At 35.6% G+C, this 20,064-nt stretch overlaps 2 protein-coding genes across 2 annotated transcripts; both read right to left on the minus strand.

Moving 5' to 3' along the window:
• Positions 1–1,500: 1,500 nt before the first annotated feature.
• On the minus strand, positions 1,501–10,768 carry LOC111410223 (phospholipase D gamma 1-like). Its single transcript, XM_023040476.1, has 10 exons — positions 8,639–10,768; positions 7,717–7,833; positions 6,221–6,415; positions 5,258–5,506; positions 5,095–5,163; positions 4,857–5,004; positions 3,336–3,484; positions 2,933–3,103; positions 2,063–2,260; positions 1,501–1,975 (listed from the first exon to the last, which is right to left on the minus strand). The coding sequence occupies exons 1-10, from the start codon at positions 10,361–10,363 to the stop codon at positions 1,682–1,684; spliced, it is 3,315 nt and encodes a 1,104-aa protein (XP_022896244.1). The 5' UTR covers positions 10,364–10,768; the 3' UTR covers positions 1,501–1,681.
• A 5,498-nt stretch (positions 10,769–16,266) lies between these two features.
• On the minus strand, positions 16,267–17,256 carry LOC111411260. The gene is made up of 4 exons (XM_023041808.1): positions 17,148–17,256; positions 16,832–17,021; positions 16,710–16,741; positions 16,267–16,598 (listed from the first exon to the last, which is right to left on the minus strand). The coding sequence occupies exons 1-4, from the start codon at positions 17,254–17,256 to the stop codon at positions 16,267–16,269; spliced, it is 663 nt and encodes a 220-aa protein (XP_022897576.1).
• Positions 17,257–20,064: the final 2,808 nt, after the last annotated feature.

Genomic DNA, 20,064 nt, shown 5'->3' on the forward strand with positions numbered 1-20,064 from the left:
TTCTTATTTTTCAACCACACATTTCCCATCAATTTACTATTCAAAAATGCATTTTCACATAAAAATTCCTACCAAACACCCTCTAAGTTTACATAAGGGATTATATAATCTCTACATAGCACTTTACTATTTATCAATTTAAATCACAATTAACTTTTTCATTAAATCTTTTCTCTCTTAACTGTTTATGTATCATTTTTATGTACAAGTAGCAAAATTCAATAATAATTGACAAAATAAAATGCCTTGGAGCTGCTTTCCTTGAATCTAATTAGGTCGACGGTGAAGTTCAATTATTAGTTGACAAAATGTAATGCCACGAGTTTGTTTACTTGTATCTAATTAGGTTAAGCATGAAGTTAAATATTTGAGTTTAGACGAATTCTCAATTTCAATTCTTGACAAGAACGTTTTGTGAATCTTCTTAATCCTAATGAAGCCAAGCTCTTTTATTTTGTGTGATTAACTTTCTGCAATCTTTTTATATACCTACTCGTTAGAAACGAGCTACTCAATCCATAATCCATGTTCATTTTCTTTCTATTTTTATATATATTTTCTCTAGTTTTTGGTCTGCTCAGCCCACTATTGCAGATCCACTCCAATCCAATAGTAAAATTTTATATTCCATTTGTCTCCCTTCAAAATAAACTATTTAATTCTTATATTCATTATAGGGTCAGAACCGAGAATTTTGAACCCTAGACGACTAATTATCGTGAGACCCTAAACATAATATTTTTACAAGCACAGAAATACATTTAAATAAATAACATGTTTATATTTAAATGATATTCGAGCCGAATCTGTTTTGCTTGCTAGTCCTAGCCAGTTACACCAATGAACCAAACTCCACTTCAAACAAGAGGTCAAGATTAAGCAATATCAGAAAAATCTCATTTCGTTGAGTACTCTTGATTTAATAGGGTTCACATTCTTTGGTGGAGGATTCTTGAGGGTCCAAAAGAGTGTCTGTGTTGTATGGGAGGGACAAAAGAGGTCTCAGTTATACATTTTGTAAGGTCAAGCAAAATTGACGAGAAATGTCAACACAGATTTAGTACCATGGTGGATATTCAATTTGGTACATTACCTTTGAGATTTGGCTCGGGTCCATATTGAAGAATATGACTCAATCGAGTTTGGAAGATATGGGATTCACAAGTTAACATTCCTCTGTTCCCTTGAAACTTTAATTGATAAACATGGTAGCATCTCCAATTCCAGACAAATTATAAACATAACAATATCAACAAGATTCTCCAAAATTCAGATAATTTAAGGGCAGGGCAGCCTTATTTCCAACATTTTCAACTTTTTACTCATAGAAACTCTTTCAATTTAAATCCAAAAGTACGCAAAATATTAAAAGATTCAAGAACAAAACATCTCATCGTAAATAAATACTTCGAAAAAAAAATAAAAAAATAAACAAATTATTCCTTCTTAACATTCTTAACAATTTTTTAACATCATGTTAATTTAAGTTAACAATAGATGTCAATATAAAAAGAAATTATTCTATAAGGTACAACGTATGTATCGGTAAGTCGAAAACTATGCTTTGCAATTGCTATGAACATCATCACAATTTCCTATTTACAACCACGAAAAAATAACGGATACTCAAAAGTTCATGGCCTAGTTGACGTTCCATTCTCAAATATCAGTAATGGAGGATTCAGATTGTCAGATTTTCTTGAATTGCAAGGAAGGATCCGACTATGTTACCTCCAACATCAGGAAAACTTTCATATCCCGGGTGGGCCCTCACCTTGCCGTACCTATCAACTTCAACCGGATACTTCAGAAGGTGTCCTCTCATTTCTGATATCTCATCGGATGCATATTGCTTCCAATTTGCCTCGCCCATTTGTCTAACCCGTCGGACACATTCTACAGATTCTGGTCGAGTAAAGCAGTCGTCTAGAATTCCAAGATGCTCAGCCCATAGAGACATTCTATATCCATAGATCTGCAAAATGCAGATGACAGAATTTAGTTTTGATCTTTAAGTTGAGGATGTTTAAGCAGTAGAATTTTTCAAATGATCATAAATTACCTGTCCATATGGTCTCGATTGTTTCCTTGCCCATGTGTGATGGGGTTGATAGGCTCCCATAGCGATCTCTGTGTCTCTAGTACCCTCCATCGATCGCTGATTGATATTTGCGGACCCCAAAATAACATATTCATCATCCACAATCATCCCTTTTGAATGAACATAAATCATGAATCTGCGATTTTTCTGATTGAGTCCCTGAAACATAAACGTCTAAGGAAACTCAAGTGCATACTCGCAATAAAAATTACCTGAACTTATAAACATTGAGGAGTAAGTAAGTACCGCAGAGTTCTGAATTTGCTATTGACAAATCAAAATAAAACTAAATTCAGACAAGCCTCTTACTAGCACCCAGTGTCTCACGATCAGTGGTTTACAACATTTAATAACAATCGAAAGCATGTTTGTTTGTTTGAGAATTGTTAATAATCGGTGTAAATTATAAACAGATAGAAACGTGTGGTAGATAAATGGGTAGTACTAGTAGATCCTACTAAAAAAGTGATTTGACCAATTATAAAACATTTATAAACATAGGCTTAGTCATTAAGCGCATCTTGTGAGTGGAAATCCTATGAGGGTTGTTTATACACCTCATTCAAAAACTTAAGCTATTAGTTTAAATTTAGTTTTCAATGGCCCCCCATTTGTAGGCTGTTATATCAAAGACCTGATACGTGCTCAATTTTCATAAATAGTAGCAGAGACTCAAGAGACTTTAACTCAGGACTTCTCTGTTTCCTCCAATATCATATTAAAATACCTCATATAAAAACTTAAGATAAGTTACACAGTTATTGATTTACATAGAGTCTTGATTATGAATATCACCAAAAAACATATATAAAAGGGAGATCGAAAGATTACTTGAGCAGTGTTAGCAGCACTTTGACGCTCAGAGGGATAACCTGTGTCCAGAGCCTCACGATTGCCAAGACAGTAGAAGTTCAAATAATCTTGTGGTGAGTATGCATCCTCAAGTCCAACCTCCATCAGAGCCTTGTAGATAGTCTCATACATCATTTGCATTGTTTTATGCTAGAATAAGAGTTACAGGTTGAAAGATTACATCAATGAACACAATTATAAGAAATTATAAAGCTCTACACTGGTTAACAGATAACTAATTATTTATGCATATAATAATAGACTGATTCCAAATATGAAAATCGCAACCATTCCCAACAGAAGCCATTATCTTCTGCTTCCCAACATATGCTAGTACGTACTAGAAGTAAAGGACACTTCGTGTAAACTTTGGAATGCACACCTGCCAAAACAAAATCCTTTGAGTAGCAGCACCTGTTGGATTACCCTCTGGCCACATTGGAATTACAATATATGCTGCAAATCTCTCATGCGCTCTTATTTTGTTGGCAATCTTGAGGGCAATTTCTATCGGAATCAAATTATTTGCACCTGCAAAATAGAAGCATACTTCTAAATTTTCATATCTGAAGAAACTTACCATGACAAAAAGAAATATATGTAAGTGGGCCGTCAAATTGTCACCTGAGACATCTAAACTATGACATGGCAGTAACATACTTCAAAAGAAACCTTTTTTTGCATGTATGGTGCAATATAAGCAGATATCATTGATAAATGTTGCTCCTTTTTGAACTTGGCAGCTATAGTTGATTTTTATTTTTTATTTTTTGTTCATGTCGTGGGCTGTCGAATCTTGTATACCTTTCCTGATGTAAGTTTCTAGTGTTTGTTGAATGTATCAATGTGAAAAAACCATGGTCCAGCAAGTGTTGAATCATTTCGAAATGGGAAAAGAACCAATGAGACTTGGGCAAATGGCCAAAATATATATATACGAAGTACCAGGACATCAACTTGCATTTGACAGTCACTCCACCGTAAACATAAAAGAGAAAAAACAGCAAAAACAATAAAATAAACTGAAGATGGAAATTAGTAAAGAAGATTACGTAAGTTTTTTCTGATATGAACATTGAAAACAGTCTTAAAAATATGGAATGATCAAGTGGCATGTGACCTTACTCTTAACCCAATTTACGACAGGAAGCACGGGCAGGCCACATGCTTTATAATATCAAGTAAGTGGAGGATAATCTACAGCAAAGAAACTAGAAAGCGATGTAAATCATGGTGAAAAAGCTTACCAGTCATAAATCTGCATTTGGACATGCAACTGGATGAATTTTTCGCTAAGGGAAACAATAAAAAGAATCTAAAGAACAATGAAGAAAGAAGTTTTCTACACTTTCCTCAGGTACTAAAAATGGACATAAAACCTCTTTAATTCTCCCAAGCACTGGGGACTATGCTGCGCATTAATTCCTGTGCTGATAAATCACAAAATATCCATAGCTTATCTTGTGCGAAATTTTGGGAATCACAGTATAGCATATTACTGAAAATGGAAAAAAGTGCAATTTCAGGAATATTCAAATTGTAAATTAATTTATTCTCTGTGACATTCATTTCAAGCCATTTGCATAGGTCTTCATAAGCCATGTAACAAATGATAAGAAAGCGAACCAATAAAATTCACTTTTGATGACATGCTGATGGAGGGTGGTGGGAGGGGCTACAAGATTCAATCTTCATAACAACTTAATTTTAAGTAGACAAATAGATTTATGCAGGTAGGCCACAAAACTGTAGTCATATATACATACTTCCATAGAAAAATGGTCTCCAAATTGTAATCATAATATACTACTTCCATAGAAAAATGGTCTGACAAAATAAATAACTTTAAGGCACCAAATACTTCGCCGTAAAACACTATAGGCAAAAAAGAACAGTTCCTTACCAACATCCTTATATGAACTCCAGTTGTAAGAGGATCCGATGAAGTACTGATTTTCAATATAAATAAAATGTTGAGCAGCACGAATGGCCTCTACATATGCTGTGTGTATGCTCATATCTATAATTACGTTCTTCCCACATACCAGGTTCTGTTGCAGAAACCCGATTTAATGATCATGGAGGAAAATTTGCAAACCGAAAAAGTTCTTACAAAATAAATTATATTTATTATAGTTCACCCTCATTGTAGCTTCTTTAGGATCCTTCGGGAAGCCTCTCACGGAGTTTGAATCAATTGAACGAAACACCTGAATAAGATGAATAGCAGAACAACGATTAGCAAATTCCGTCACATAAATCTCATGAAAACTTGCAATTTAACAGCCTTTGTTATTTGTTCACCTGAACATGCCAACTTTGAGGATCATCATCACTAATGCAAGGAGCATCAGATAGCCCCAATACATCAGGTATCCTTTCCAGTCGGAGCAAAGCATCATCATATGATGCCTTCAGTTTTTTTATTCCATGGGGCTTTGCAGCTTTCATCCACCGCTCCTCGAAATTGGTCAGAACGTCATATGCTGCCGGACCGTCAATTTTACAATGCAAATCATGCCAAGGTTCTCTTGGACCATCAGTAACACTACCCTGTTCAGGAAGTAATATGAATCAACATATAAGAAAATGTATCCAGGTAATGCCGTTTCATTTTCTTATTAACAGGGAATTATGGTTTGATTGAATTTTGTTTCCTTTCATTTTTCAGAGCATCCACAATCATATAATAGGCAAACCGAAGTAGCTAAAGCTTCACATATCACTTAATGAGCTTAACAACAAATCTCATATTTACTAGGGCATGGCCTTGGCTGATCATGTAGCCTTTTTTCTTAATTTTGAAACTCTAACTTCTTTTTGCACCAAATGGAGAATCAGTGGAGTTTTTTGGATTGCTAAAACTTCTGAAAAAAGATGATGAAGTTGAACAGAGGGATTGAACCCCTCATGTTGGCGAAGAAAAGGAAAGCGAAAAACAATAAAGAAATGGTACATTGAGTAAAGTTCAAGCTCAGGCCACACTTGAATCCAGGATTTCTCATGAGACAATGAACCCAGAGCTTTAGGGGCAAATTGTCTCAATTTTTTTGTTTATTAGGTAATGGGAGAAGGTAAAATAAAACCGATAATTTTGACATGCTCAAGACATTCAAACTTTGGTATTTTACCATGTGAATACATTTCAAACAATCTCGGATTGCTTTAATACGATTGATAAAATATGCAATGCAAATAAAATATTATATAGTGCATCAACATTTCAACACATACAGCAGCAAAATTTATTTAAGGTAAAAGAATTACTGCATAAGTTGGGTTATGATAATCATCAGCGTGCCAAGTTTGCAATGTCCTAAATAAATGATGCTGAGGAGTATCATATCGCCCATTACACAAGTCCAGTCCTCCAAGAAATGCAGTGATTCTTCTTCGATTATTTCCAGCATCAGCATCCACTATCACAGTCTTCTGATGATGCGTATAAATTACTCCAACTTCCTGATCATGAAAATGAAACTTTGTTCTTAAATTCAGAATTTGAAGTAGGTTAATCAAACAATAAATGATCAGCACACTGGCATAAAAGCAAACGTCCGCTGCAGTTTGAAAGTCATGTTTTTCTGTTCTATTCGCAAGAGAGCAGTTTACCATCATTGGTATAACGGTTTGCTATAATTTTTCAATGTTATCTTTAACTCATTGTCAATAGGTATGCCCAAAAAGAAAAAAATTAATTAAAAAAAGAAAAAAGAAGCAAAATACAGAGCCACTCAAGTCTAAATTCTTTTTGGGAAAAAAAGGACACATGAAAGACTTATTATAGATTGGAATATTAACCACAACCTTCAAACTATGGAGATCTTAGCCGGAAAGTTAAGGATGTTAAGGCAAACTAAAAAATTGCAATATATGTAAAAACAAACTCATTCTAACTAGAATAACAGTTACAATGATGAAAATAAAAAACCTTGACAATGAAATGATAAAATAGGCATAGTAAGAAACATAGATAAACTCAAACTTACATATAACAGAAAAATATCTTCTAAATGCAAAGTTAAGTAAAATTTGGAAATTACTTGAGGAATAAGTGTAAAACTAGGTAAGTCCTGATTATTTTGTTGATTCTTGATGCTAGACTCTAACAGTAGAAGTTTCCCTCCACAAAAAACTTTGGGGTTGATGGCTTCATGCAGATGAGTGCATGATCCATATTTTCCTTCACTACAATATTATAGAGGCGGACTAAAGACTGCTTCTTGAAACAGAATATTCATTCACATCCATCTAAAAACTAGTAGTAGCATCTTTTGTTGCCATGGATGAGCTTCCAACAAGAAAAATTAAACCCATCTCCAACTAAGATTGCATTACTGATGATCTTTTTGCACGCTTAAGCCCTTTCTCTTAGTTAAATCCCTTTTAAAAGGAAGTAGTCGTCTTCATCAGTTAAATGTTGGATCACGATCAATTGGCTATATTCCAGTGAGATTACATCAAATAGCAATAGTGCGACAATTATTGAAGGGAAACAGAAATAATCAACCATCAGCAGCAGTTCAACATAAGATGCATCAATTATGCCTTGAGACACAATAAGAATGAAAACGTACTATGTTGGGTCTGCTAGTCCATATCAGAGTTCAAGTGCTATATGATTTTTCAAGAACCTATAATTTTATAGTAATGGAAATATTGTATGAACTTTTTAAGTGAGTGTTTATGTAGATGACCTGAAAAAAATAAAATAAAATAAAATAAAAAATAAAAGAAGGAAAGATCATTTACGTCTGACATACCCTCTGCTTCACCCAACTGTGACGCTTCCCTGCCACTCGAGGACAAAGCAGCACTTGCACAGAAGAGTGTTTAAAGAAACGGCGAGTTTCTTCATCATGAGTTTGCATGACTCCATCCTGAATAGATCAAGTTTGTGATACAAGAATAGGAGACCATTAGAAAAAAGAATATTATTTTGAAAACTTCAAAAGGAATTAATCAAGAAAAAACAATTCAATTGCATAATAATGGAAACCAGATGTCTCTAGACTCCAGACAGATTCAAGGTAAAACAAGCCCCTAAAGCTACATAACCATTCTAAGCATCAACCATTAAGTAACAAGAAAATTTTGGAACAGAAGCATGTCATCAGTTTAGTTAAATGGAGAAAATTGAATATTGAAAGTCATAGTTCTAGAAAAATAAACAGAACTGCGAAAGTTCTCTCTCTCTCTCTCTATAAATGGATAAATCACATTGGAATCTTAATACTATTTCAATATTTTTATTATAGTTTAAATTTGATTGGAATAAAATTTAAACTTGTCTTCTAGACCATTTGACTGAAAAAGAAAGATGGCTTCAAAGTGCTCTCTATACTTGCACAATTAATATTTAACTGTATCGCATCTTAACAAGTAATATTTAACTGTATCACATCTTTATGATTTGTGTTTGACATCCAGAGGGGGAGGGTGAAGAAGGTACTATGTCATAGTCTGCAGTGATATTTTAAGAATGTGAGCAAAATTTCTGTCACTCAAACATTGTACATAGAATTCTAGCGACAGAAAAACACAACCTCAATTATTTGGAGTAATGTTGACAAACTTTGACACATGGATACATTATCCAATCACAGTCTCAAATGATATTAGAGTATGCCATTTGGAATGCAGAAAATCCACTCGTGACTTATTAGGTGGAAGATAAGCACCTACCGTTTTGTAGCCCAGTATGCTTCCTGATGTAGGGTCATCCCATACAAGCAGCAAAACTCTCACTCCTTCCTGTGACTTTGATCTCAGAAGCTCCCCCAGAGTGCTACATGACACAGAATTATCATCCCTTACCAGCCTAACTTTGTGCCACACTGACCACCCAGTAATATATATCAAACGCCGGGCCTGACGTATAGCATCAAAGATGTCATGCCAACATTTTCCATGCACATATTGCATCCCATTCTCAAGTTTTAGAATTGGGAGACATCCATCAGGAACGTGAGCATCTTGATAAAGAGTAACCATTCCACCTCTCCTAAGAGGAAAGTATGTCCCAGGAACTCCACGATAATCAGGACCAGCTCCAATTCCATGATGGTAGATACTTAAATTCTCTATTGGGGTATATTGAATGGAGATATACAAAATAGCTCCAGCCTTGCAGGGCTTTCCACTAGTGTTAAGGATTGGAAAGAACCCCTCAAATTTTTCTCCCCCATATAAATGTTCCACTGGAACAGTCACTGTCCCTATAAACTGTGATCCCACAACATCATTATCTTTCACTACAAAGTGCACTTCGGCAGCATAGTGAGCGACTGGAAGATTAAAATGTTGCGTCCAAACAGGATTCTCATTATTGCTTATCACAAAAGTCCTTCCAATTGTAGCACCTGTTACTGTGATGGAGACATAGGGATCACTTGTATTCTTAAGGTTGTTGAACATATCTCCTATAGTTTTTTGGAACATATCCATGTTAGGAAGATTTCTTGCTTCGTATACCCAAATATCCAAATTCCCATGTAAGAGCAACACTTTCAAAGACACTTTAGGAGATGGAGCTACCATAAGCTGCATATTCTGAGTATGTGATGTCGCAGCATTAGTGGTCAAATGCGAAGCAGGAACAGAAGGGTGCTCCATCTGACCCGTAGAAGATGTCTCCAAGCGAGAAAAGGAATTAGGATGTCCATATATAGCCTCCACACTATTATACTTATTAGTCATCGGCAAGGGCCCAGAGTGATATTTTGGAGGGGAACAAGGCAATGAGGCTGATGGGGCAGGAGGGGAGGCGGGAGTAGATGGTTTAACGTGACCATTAGACAAATGAACATTTTCCATGAGATCATCGATGGACGGATAAACAGGAGGGCAAGTTGTAGAACCATCAGTGATGTGATCATAATTCCCCATAGGACCACTCACGGATGATGAACTATCTTGGTAATGGTAGTGACTGGAGTACTCACTACTAACTCTAGGCAGCACATTGGCTTGATTATCTGGAGGCTGCAATGGCCCAGAGTTCTGAAGTTGGAGATAATGGGAAGAACCACAATGGAAACTACCATATGATTGATGGGTTGACTGAGGTGGGGTTGACGTTGGTGGAGGATATCCGTGCAACTGGTGAGTGAGGGTGGTAGAATGTGAGGATGGGAGGTAATTATACTCTAAAGGTCCAGACGTAGGAGGAGGTGCAGATGGTGGCGGTGGACCTGAATATGGATAATTCAAAGGGCCGGAACCGGAAATGTTGTAAATGGGCGGAGGCGGATAACGAGAGTACTGTGGATAAGGGCATAGGACAGAGCCAGGAGGAGGATGGCCAGTGTATGGACTCGGATTTTGTTGATTTGGAAGGGGTGGAACATGGGTGTAACCATACGTGCTGTATTGATAGGGAGGCGGAGAACGGTAATTGTTGTTATCCATCAACACGTACAAATCTTCTCAACTTCTGGTTCTTTTCTATATGGATAAATTTTACAATTGAATCACACGAATCTCAAAAGATTGCAAAAATTCAAAATGGGCTCTGCATTAGACCTAAGAAAGATCTATACTCAACTTCATCAAAAAACTAATGAACAATTCAGAAACTGGCCAAGACAACTCCAAAAAAAAAAAGGGCAATTTCCAAGGGGATTTTGAGTAAAAAGTCGATAAATCTTTAGAGATAATGCAAAAAGATCAAATGGGTTCTTTCTAATTCTTTCAATTATTCAAGAATATGCTTCATATTGGAGAGGATTTCCACCATAAACAATCATAGGATGTATTGACCGAAAGAGGAAAAATAAATTATGAAAATAACAGGTGAATTGTGAGACGTTACATAATTTTTCTTATAGAAATTTCCCTGAAAATGACAACCTAATAATACCGGTCTTTCCAGGTTTCAGAATGTTATTTATATGCTTCGGAGATCCGTACAAGGTCAGATTCCGTTACCAGCTGATTGCTAGGAAAATCATGATTACGTGGAGCCACCTGATTGGCTATCAGTAGTAAAATGGAAAAAGGGGAACTTGCTTAAGTTTTGGTTTGTTGCCGCAAAATCCCCCTTGCCTTTAGACTTACTGTTAAACACTCTTTTATCTTTTTTAGATTGACAATTATATGACCTTTGAGGTGCGAAGGACTCCCTGCCGTCCACTCATGTTACTACTTCTACCATTAATTCCAATTGAAAAGAGCTAAAATGAATAATGTTAAAAGGGTAAAATCGTCTTTCCATTCCTCATTACTTATTAAGGGAGCATTTGTTTCCCATTTTTTAAAAAATGAGAATGAAAAATATAATCATTATGAACTTCATACAAAATGTCATATTTTTCATTTTAATGGGGAAAGAAAGAGAAACAAACAGGAGCTAAGAATCTATTTGCCTGAAGTAAGGGTGGTACCAAGAAACAAATAGCTTCTTCCATCCTTTCGGCACAAACCAATTATTGAAGTCAATTATGTATGGCATACTCTACGATTTGAGCGATTTATTTTGCTGAAGGTCTCACGACGACGTTTGTAGTAGTAAGTGAAATCTTAAGCATTTGTATTTTGGTATTTGCATAGAAAAATTCAATTTTTGAAATGGATTTCTCAAATTAGTTGATTTTTGTTATGTGCAAAGTTTCCTCCTCCTTTTTATCGAGGACGTCTTCTCCTATAGTAAGATGTTTTGAAGATGACGCTCCTAAATATGGTTAGTGTCCATGTTTTACATTTCGAAATCATGTTTTTGGTTCAATTTTTCTTATGTACTACCGTTCGAATTTTGGTGTATTACGTGTATACATGTTGATTGCTATGGCTTTTGATCTATTTTCAATAGTAATTACTTTTTATTCATGTTCATCCAACCAAACAGTAATTCAATTTTTCTTATGTGCTGTTGTTCGAATTTTGGTGTATTACGTGTATACATGTTGATTGCTATGCGTTTTGATATATTTTCAATAGTAATTTCTTTTTTTTTTTAAATGTTCATCCAACCAAATATACGGATTACTTCATAATGACTATATACAGTGGGTTGTTTTTTTGATAAGCCGAATAATATGAAATTCGAACATGGTATATGTGAAGCCTGCTTATTTCAATAGGGATCGGATTGATTTGAGGCATTTGCATGTGTGCATGGAAATTGTGAACATCTCATACATACCAGCCCAATAGCACTGCAACACTTGGCCCTACGCTACTTTCCTCCTTGTCCAATGCACATTCATCCTCATCCCATCTTTCTTACCGAGGTGGAAGCAATTCACCCTTGAAATGGACCCAGTTTCATCCCAAAGGAATTGTCATAGTAAAATGAATGAAAACATTAAAAACATAGGCCATGCAAACATGACTAGGTAACTTTATCCTTTGTAAGATCTACCCAAAACAACTCACCAACAACAAAATCCACCCCTCGACGCCCTAGGTCTTCAGTTGTCTCTTAATGAGCATTAATAATTTCCAGCTTGTTGCAAGTAGATTCATTAGTAGGGGCCATTTTTCTAAGAACCAAATAGAACTGGCTGATACGACTCTAGTTCCTTTATTAAATGGGTCGATTTCAAGACTGTATTAATGGTTTTTGAATCTCGTTCTTTGTGTTGCCTTGAGAAGTGAGAGTGGATTTGATTCTCTCGAATTTCTCTTTTCACTAAAGCCTAATGCATAGCACCAACATAAATAAGATATTTTAACATTAGATGTCAAAATTATCTCACGTTCAAATTTCACTATCTATGTGCTTCTTCTTCTTTCCTTCGCAACATTACTCGAATGGCTAATCGAAATTCATTCCAAATAATTTTATAAATACTCTAGAAATTCATAGCTTTAAAGCAAATTCCTTCAGGTCCTTCATCAGAACTCAAAATTTTCGTTGTTTCCAAAAGTTGTTGGCCATTAAGAATCAAGATCACCTCCAATTCTTCTTGAGGATTATGAAACTAATCAGGTTATAAATACTACATGTATATTTTAATATGTATTGCTGTATGGATTTTTTTTTTTTTTTTTTTCAAATTACGATCCTGATGTAACATTTTATGTTGACGCTTAATAGTTTATCCTTGTTTTAGCATTTATTAGTTGATCTTGAGACTTGGAATTGAATTTTTTGGTTGCTGCCTTGTTAGGTGATCATTTAATGGATTCAATTATCTAATTTTTTTAACACGGTGCTAATTTATTACTTTATTTGTATCTCGTATGCAAATTCATTATTAGTTGATGTTGAAATGCCATGATATTTAAATTAAAGAAGACTCTATCCATAATTAGAAGAAATAACCTTTTTATTGTGTAAATTATAAGTATAAAAGATTATGATTGAATTGACCCTAGACCCTAAAGACTCTGCAATCTGAATTTTTTTCACAGCCGTTTATTATTGAGTGATGCTATTCATAAACAGTGACTCTAGTAATTATTATACATGATATCTTACATTGCACAACATTATAAAAAGTTATTTCTTTTTTGAAATTATTAAAATTATGACACGTAAAAAAAATAATGCAGTCACTGACTATAAATAGTGTCATTCTTTATTATTGAATAGATTATAAGTATAAAGAGTCTTTGTAATTTGGAAAGTTTTTGAAAATGTTTATTTTATAAACAACATTGACATTAGTGGTAGATTTCCATTTTCCAATATAGAATTCTTTGTCAGTTGTGTCTTTACAACTGCGAACTGAGATACTCTTCGATGAAGTTAACTCTCGATTAGGACAATCAACTTTAAAAATTTGAAGATTGTTGCATTGAAAATCTTTGATTTCATACTACATAATCATTTATTAAGTTTTATACATTTTGTTTTATTTGTGTAATATAGATGAATACTGAGACAACTGAAAAAGAAAAAAGAAAAAAAAAGAGTGGTACGAGTAAGAGTGATACTTTTTGTTTGTGGTTGTGGAAACACTTCAGAAATTGCTAAGCATATGACAGTACCAAAATAGATGAAAGACAAAAAGTACCAACCAATCAAATGACGGTGATGATGTGATTGTCAATATTGCTGTTATGGTGTTTAACAAAGAAACATATATAAGAGCAACGGTGAAAATGATTATTGTGGATGAATTGCTGTTTAGCTTTGTTGAAGGTATCGAATTTAGAAAATTCACGAGATATTCTTGCCCTAAGTTTGATCTTCCATCCCAAAGAAAAATTAGTAGGTAGTGCTAAAACTTTATAGTGAAGAGAATGTATAATTGGAAGGTATACTTATTGCTAAGAAGCAGAGGGTATACCTTACCACAGATTGACTGGTGAATAGAGCATGTGTCCATAATTACTTTTGATAATATAAGTGTAAATGATGGGACTATTATCTATAAATAAAAAATGTTGAAGGATTGGAAGGTTGATGGGATGGTCTTAGGTGGTTTGTTTATACATGTAAGGCATTGTGCACATATTGTAAATTTAATAGTAAATGATGGATTGAAAGAATTTCACATGGCAATAGCAACTAATTCGAATGCTCAATGTTGTTCGATCATCCATTCAAGATTAGCAAAATTCATTTGTATAAAGAGGAAAAAAATTGAATGCAAATTTGGCTATGCTAGATGTAGCTATTAGGTGAAATGCAAAATACTTGATGTTGAATAGTACACTTAAGTTTTTATTGTAAATATTTTGATGTGCTTGAAGAATGAGAAGGAAACAGAAAGGCTACCTACAAGCAGAAATCACTGATTGGAAAAAGAAAGTAGGAACTTTTTTTACTATTTTGAAAACCCTTTACAAGGAGGGTGATGAATTTGGGACATTGGCTAGTGCATGTGATGGTCTTGCATTTCTTGGCCTCGTTCCTCGACCACAGTCTCTTGTACTTGGATAAGGAGGCTTTCTGCTCTTTGGGATTTCATGCACCCTTCCTTACTGGCTCAAAACTTTTCCATTTTGAGTACTCAAAGTATTCGTTTGAATCATAGTTTATCGTGTGATAAATTTTACAAAATTTCGGCTTTGAAATGTTAAGGGATGGATGGCGTGCTTTGTCAATAATTTGCCAAGGAGCTGGAGATATTGTGTACACCTTTCCTTTATTTTCGTCGTCGAATCGAAGATAACTTAGGTACTTACATCGGGGATTTTCCTTTTATCCTTGAGTTTTTCCATCCGGCCTTGCTCTATATTTTGTTTGCTCTCAATCTTGTCTTCTATTTGGATCTCGTTTCGTTCAAATTTACTAATTGGTTTGAATGCCTAGGTTTTTTTATGAAAACGTCACCAGAAAAGGATTCTGCATCAACAACCGGTTCCATAAAGCATCTCTAGCCTTCTTATATAACATGGTTTCGTAAGCTATGAGTTCAGCACTAATACGTGTAAAATAGCTCTTGAAGGTTTTCCCTTCTTCTAGTCTCATGTCATTGAGTCTCGTGGTTGGTGCCTATCCCAGCCTGCTTCTATAAAGGCCCTAGAAATGCATGCTTTAATTATAGCCAGCTTTTAATCTAACCTGACTGTAACTTGCTATACTATCTCTTAGCAAATCTATAGAGTGTTAAACGAAAACTTTGACATTTGAGTGCAGGACATACCTTTTTCAACCTCGTCTAAGTCATTTACTCAAGTAGGTGGTACATCAGATTGTTCTTTTCACCATACTTTTCTATGACAGGATGAATGAAATTATTCAAAATTAAAACTTCTTTCATCTCTTTCAAGAATGGCAGACTTTCGTCATTATCACCTAGTTCATATGATCTCACGGGATGATGTTCATATTTCTTGTATAGATGTAGTATATGAAGAGTTGATCAAACCTTTCACTTTTCTACTTTTATGGTGGTAGCATTGGTTATACATTTTGTAGTGAGAATTAATTTTCTCCACGAGTCTATAAAATACAGTAGATCTATTCATTCGATGATCTTTTCATTTTTTATTAGGTAAACTATCATAGGTTTTTGATACTTGAATGTTGCTATTATTCTCATAGAAGAAATTTGTTATAGGCTCTACGCTGTTTTCACTAGATTCTCCCTGTAGATTTATCTTTGGATTCTCTACTTTCGTATATAGGAAGCATTTTTTGCCTTCAAGACTTTGAGGCTTTCTTCATCCCTAGTATGGTCTTTGCCATTGACATGGATGGAACTTTAATCTTGACTGTATATTGATAAAATGAATTACAATACAACAGTGATTTTTAATAGAAGAATCATATGCTCTATATATATAAGGATTGCAAAACTATTCTAGGAATGCAATATTGTTCTAGGGAAGCTAGCTAGAATTGTGGTTGTGAGATTGGTGATTGATGCAGGGCTTGATTCTTGTGATTGACTAGCTATTATATCCTTGAATCTCGCCTAATTATCTTTGTTATGATCTATTGCTTGATTTGTGCCATGATCTTTGATACGCCCCCTCAAGATAGGGCTACCATCCGCAATTCCAATCTTGGTTCTTAGTTGGCTAGTTCGTTGCTTTGACAATGGCTTTGTGAGAAGATCTGCAAGTTGTTCTTGGGTATTTACATGATGGACTTTCAGCACAACTTTTTGAACTATATCTCTAAGAAAATGCAGGTCTATTTGAATATGCTTCATTCGAGAATATTGAACAGGGTTAAGGCTGAGTTGTGCTGCAGCCAAGTTGTCACAAAGTAATTTGGTGGAGATGAAATGTTTGAGCCGAGTTCCTGAAACAGCGACAATAACCAAAGTTTCTGATGCTGGTTACAATCGACATCGGCATACATGGTTATGATTGAGCTTGAGCCTTTGCGTATGTCAATGCCATGATAAATTGCCTGTTTCAAGTATCTTAGGAGTCTTTTTGTAGCTGACCAATGCATGGCAGTGGGTTTATGTATAAATTGGGAAAGTTTGTTTCATTGCAAAAGATATATCTGGTTGTGTAAGAGAGAGGTACTGGAGTACACCTATGACACTCCTAAACTCATTGCTGTCTACTATTGAAGTGCCCTCAATGAGTGTAAGAGCTATTGTTGTGGATAGTGGAGTGGACATTTCTTTTGATCCAAGCACGTTTGCCTTTGCGAGAATGTCATAAATGTATTTGTGTTGGGACGGGAATAAACCCGTTGTAGTAGGAATGACTTCTATGTAGAAAAAAAATAAAGTTGCCCCATGTCCTCTAGAGGGAAAAAAAAAGCTTCAAGTTTAGCAATTATTGAGAAGACAAAAACTTTGTGACTTCCAGTAATAACCAAATCACCAACATAGACCAGCAGGAAGCATGAAACAAAGGTTGACTTGTAAATGAACAAGGAGCTGTATGCTTTTGAATTGACAAAACCAAATTCCAAAATCTTTTCTTTTAGAGCCGAATTCCATTCCCTTGGAGCTTATTTGAGACCGTAGATGGTCTTTTGTAACTTGTAAATGTGGTTAGGTTTTGATAAATCTTTGAAGCTCGGTGGTTGAAGCATATTGATTGTTTCATGCAGTTTTCCATGCAAGAAAGAATTGTTGACTACTAGCTGTCTCAAGGTCTAGGCTTGCATCACAGCAATGGTCAGAATTGTTCTAATGGTGGCTGGTTTTACAACCAGACTGAAAGTTTCCTTGTAATCCAACCCGGGTCGTTGATTGAAACCTTTGACAACCAATCTAGCTTTAAAACGGCCAATAGACCCAGTGAATTTTTTTTTCACCCTGACTACCCATTTGCAACCCACTTGTTTGCAATGAGGTAGGCAGGGGGGAACTAATTCCCATGTATTGTCTCATTAGAGCTGTGAGCTCATTAGACATGACACTTCTCCATTTAGGATCACGAAGGGCATTTAAATGTGGTTAGGTTTTGATAAATCTTTGAAGCTCGGTGGTTGAAGCATATTGATTGTTTCATGCAGTTTTCCATGCAAGAAAGAATTGTTGACTACTAGCTGTCTCAAGGTCCAGGCTTGCATCACAGCAATGGTCAGAATTGTTCTAATGGTGGCTGGTTTTACAACCAGACTAAAAGTTTCCTTGTAATCCAACCCGGGTCGTTGATCGAAACCTTTGACAACCAATCTAGCTTTAAAACGGCCAATAGACCGAGCGAATTTTTTTTTTTCACCCTGACTACCCATTTGCAACCCACTTGTTTGCAATAAGGTAGGCAGGGGGGGTGGGAACTAATTCCCATGTATTGTCTCATTAGAGCTGTGAGCTCATTAGACATGACACTTCTCCATTTAGGATCACGAAGGGCATGACTCGCACAACTTGGTTCAATGGTGGGTGGAATTAGGTGTTTGGTAACTAAATGTAGTTGTTTTAGCTTATGAATGTTGCTAATTGAACGGGTAGTCATGGAATAGGTTCAGGTTGGTTCGCTTGGTTGCTGAATTCCTACGGGTTCAGATGAGGTTTCGAGATTGAGGGATTTTATTTGGGTTTATGTATTCATGAGATTGGTGGGCTCAATACGAGTTGATTGTGCTGTGAGAGTGAATCCGTGCAGGTAGGTAAATGAAAGATGAGAGATTGGGGAAAAACCTCGAGGTGAAGCAAAAATAGGTCTACGAGCCATTCTCACTAGTAGCGATTGCGGTAGTTGAAGCAACGAGATTGAGAAAGCTGATGTTGGGGAGGAGATGCCGACGTGAGGTGTAGGAAAGGTGTCGAAAGGATTTTGTGTTTCGTGGAAGATGACATGATGCGAGAGATAGACCTATTTTGTGGCTAAATCCATGCATTGATACGCAATTTGGGTTTAAGTAGCCCAAAAAGACACAAGGACTTGATTTGGGCTGGAGTTTATGATTTCTGTAGGGCCGAGTTAGGGAAAAAAACAAGCAATCAAATTTTCTTAATTTAAGATAATTTGGTGGTCGATTAAACAATTTTTCAAAGGGAGATTTATTATGTAAAAGAGGAGTTGGTTGTTGATTAATGAGGTAAACAGTGGTTTGAAATGCGTGAGGCCAATAAGGGAGTGGGAGAAAGGCATCTTTTAAAAAAGTAAGTCCCATTTCCACAAGATGGTGATAGCTATGCTTGGCAACACCATTTTGTTGGGAAGTGTGAATAACAGCGGTGTAGTGACTAATTCCAAGAATAGAAAAGTAATTTTTAAGAGCCATGAACTCAACACAGTTGTCGGAATAAGCACTTTTTATTTTTGTTTAAAAACAATTTTCAACAAGATGCTTAAATTGAAGAAATATGCTACGTACATTTGATTTGATTGTCATAGGATAAAACCATATATATTTGGTAAAATGATCAACCAAAATTGAGTAGTAGCGTACTATCAAGACCAACAATGCAAAGGACCCCAAACATAGGTGTAAATGAGATTAAGAGGAGCATGACTTTGAAGACTAGTTGAATGGAAAGGTTGTTGATGCGCTTTATTGATAGAATAAGAAGTACAAAGATTTGACACTTGATGTTCTTTTTTTACTGGAAGAGAAAAAGCATTAACAAGATAATTGACAATTTTTGAAGATGGGTGTCCAAGTCGCTTGTGTTACCCATTGATCGTCGTCCTCTCATGCACATCTGCAACCTTTTTTGAAGATGAGTCCGCTAATAAGTCCGAAAGTGTGTACACACCATTTTCCCATGCACCTTTGAGAAGTATCGCCCCCGTGATTTGATCCTTGACAAGAAAGTAAGATGGGTGAAATTAAAAAAAAAACATGATTTTGGTTAGTAAAGTAATGGATAGAAACTAAATTTTCAATTTACGAATGCTTGGAACACGAAGGATATCATTTAATTTGAAGGTACGTGTTGGGGAATGAAATACCAAAGAACTAATATGTGAGAAACACAAAGCTAAACCATCACTGATTACAACTTCTTCTGTGCCATCATATTCCATGTGAATGGATAAATTCGTCAAATCACATGTAATATTATGAGATGCAGCGTAATCAATTTACCATTTGGTATCCTTTCGATGGGTGGTTGAAACTGAGTTGGCAGTGGGATCCGAAAAATGGACTCTCAAACATTTTTTTGGCAATATGGCCCAATTAGTCACACCATTGACACTTTGGCTGATGATGGTGCTTAATTGTGGGCTTTCCTCCATAGTTGGGTCGATTGATGTCTCTCGGCCCGTTAGGACTTCTATTTCCTGGAGGTTTATTGAAGCTGTGAAATGCATTGGTGCCATTCAAATGGGTTGTACTAGAGCGATTT

Source organism: Olea europaea, chromosome 15 (assembly GCF_002742605.1).
Source record: "Olea europaea var. sylvestris chromosome 15, O_europaea_v1, whole genome shotgun sequence".
Lineage (NCBI taxonomy): Eukaryota > Viridiplantae > Streptophyta > Magnoliopsida > Lamiales > Oleaceae > Olea > Olea europaea.

What these genes read in the sequence shown, in the direction of transcription:
- LOC111410223 (XM_023040476.1), bottom strand. Translation starts at nt 10,363, where the DNA reads ATGGATAACAACAATTACCGTTCTCCGCCTCCCTATCAATACAGCACG. An exon ending in GCATACTGGGCTACAAAACG is followed by an intron (nt 7,834 to 8,638) that starts GTAGGTGCTTAT and finishes TGATCTATTCAG; the next exon opens with GATGGAGTCATGCAAACTCA. An exon ending in CTAAAGAAGCTACAATGAGG is followed by an intron (nt 5,005 to 5,094) that starts GTGAACTATAAT and finishes TTTCTGCAACAG; the next exon opens with AACCTGGTATGTGGGAAGAA.
- LOC111411260 (XM_023041808.1), bottom strand. Translation starts at nt 17,256, where the DNA reads ATGGAATTCGGCTCTAAAAGAAAAGATTTTGGAATTTGGTTTTGTCAA. An exon ending in AGTGTCATAGGTGTACTCCA is followed by an intron (nt 16,742 to 16,831) that starts GTACCTCTCTCT and finishes TGCATTGGTCAG; the next exon opens with CTACAAAAAGACTCCTAAGA. An exon ending in TCCTAAGATACTTGAAACAG is followed by an intron (nt 16,599 to 16,709) that starts GCAATTTATCAT and finishes TCGCTGTTTCAG; the next exon opens with GAACTCGGCTCAAACATTTC.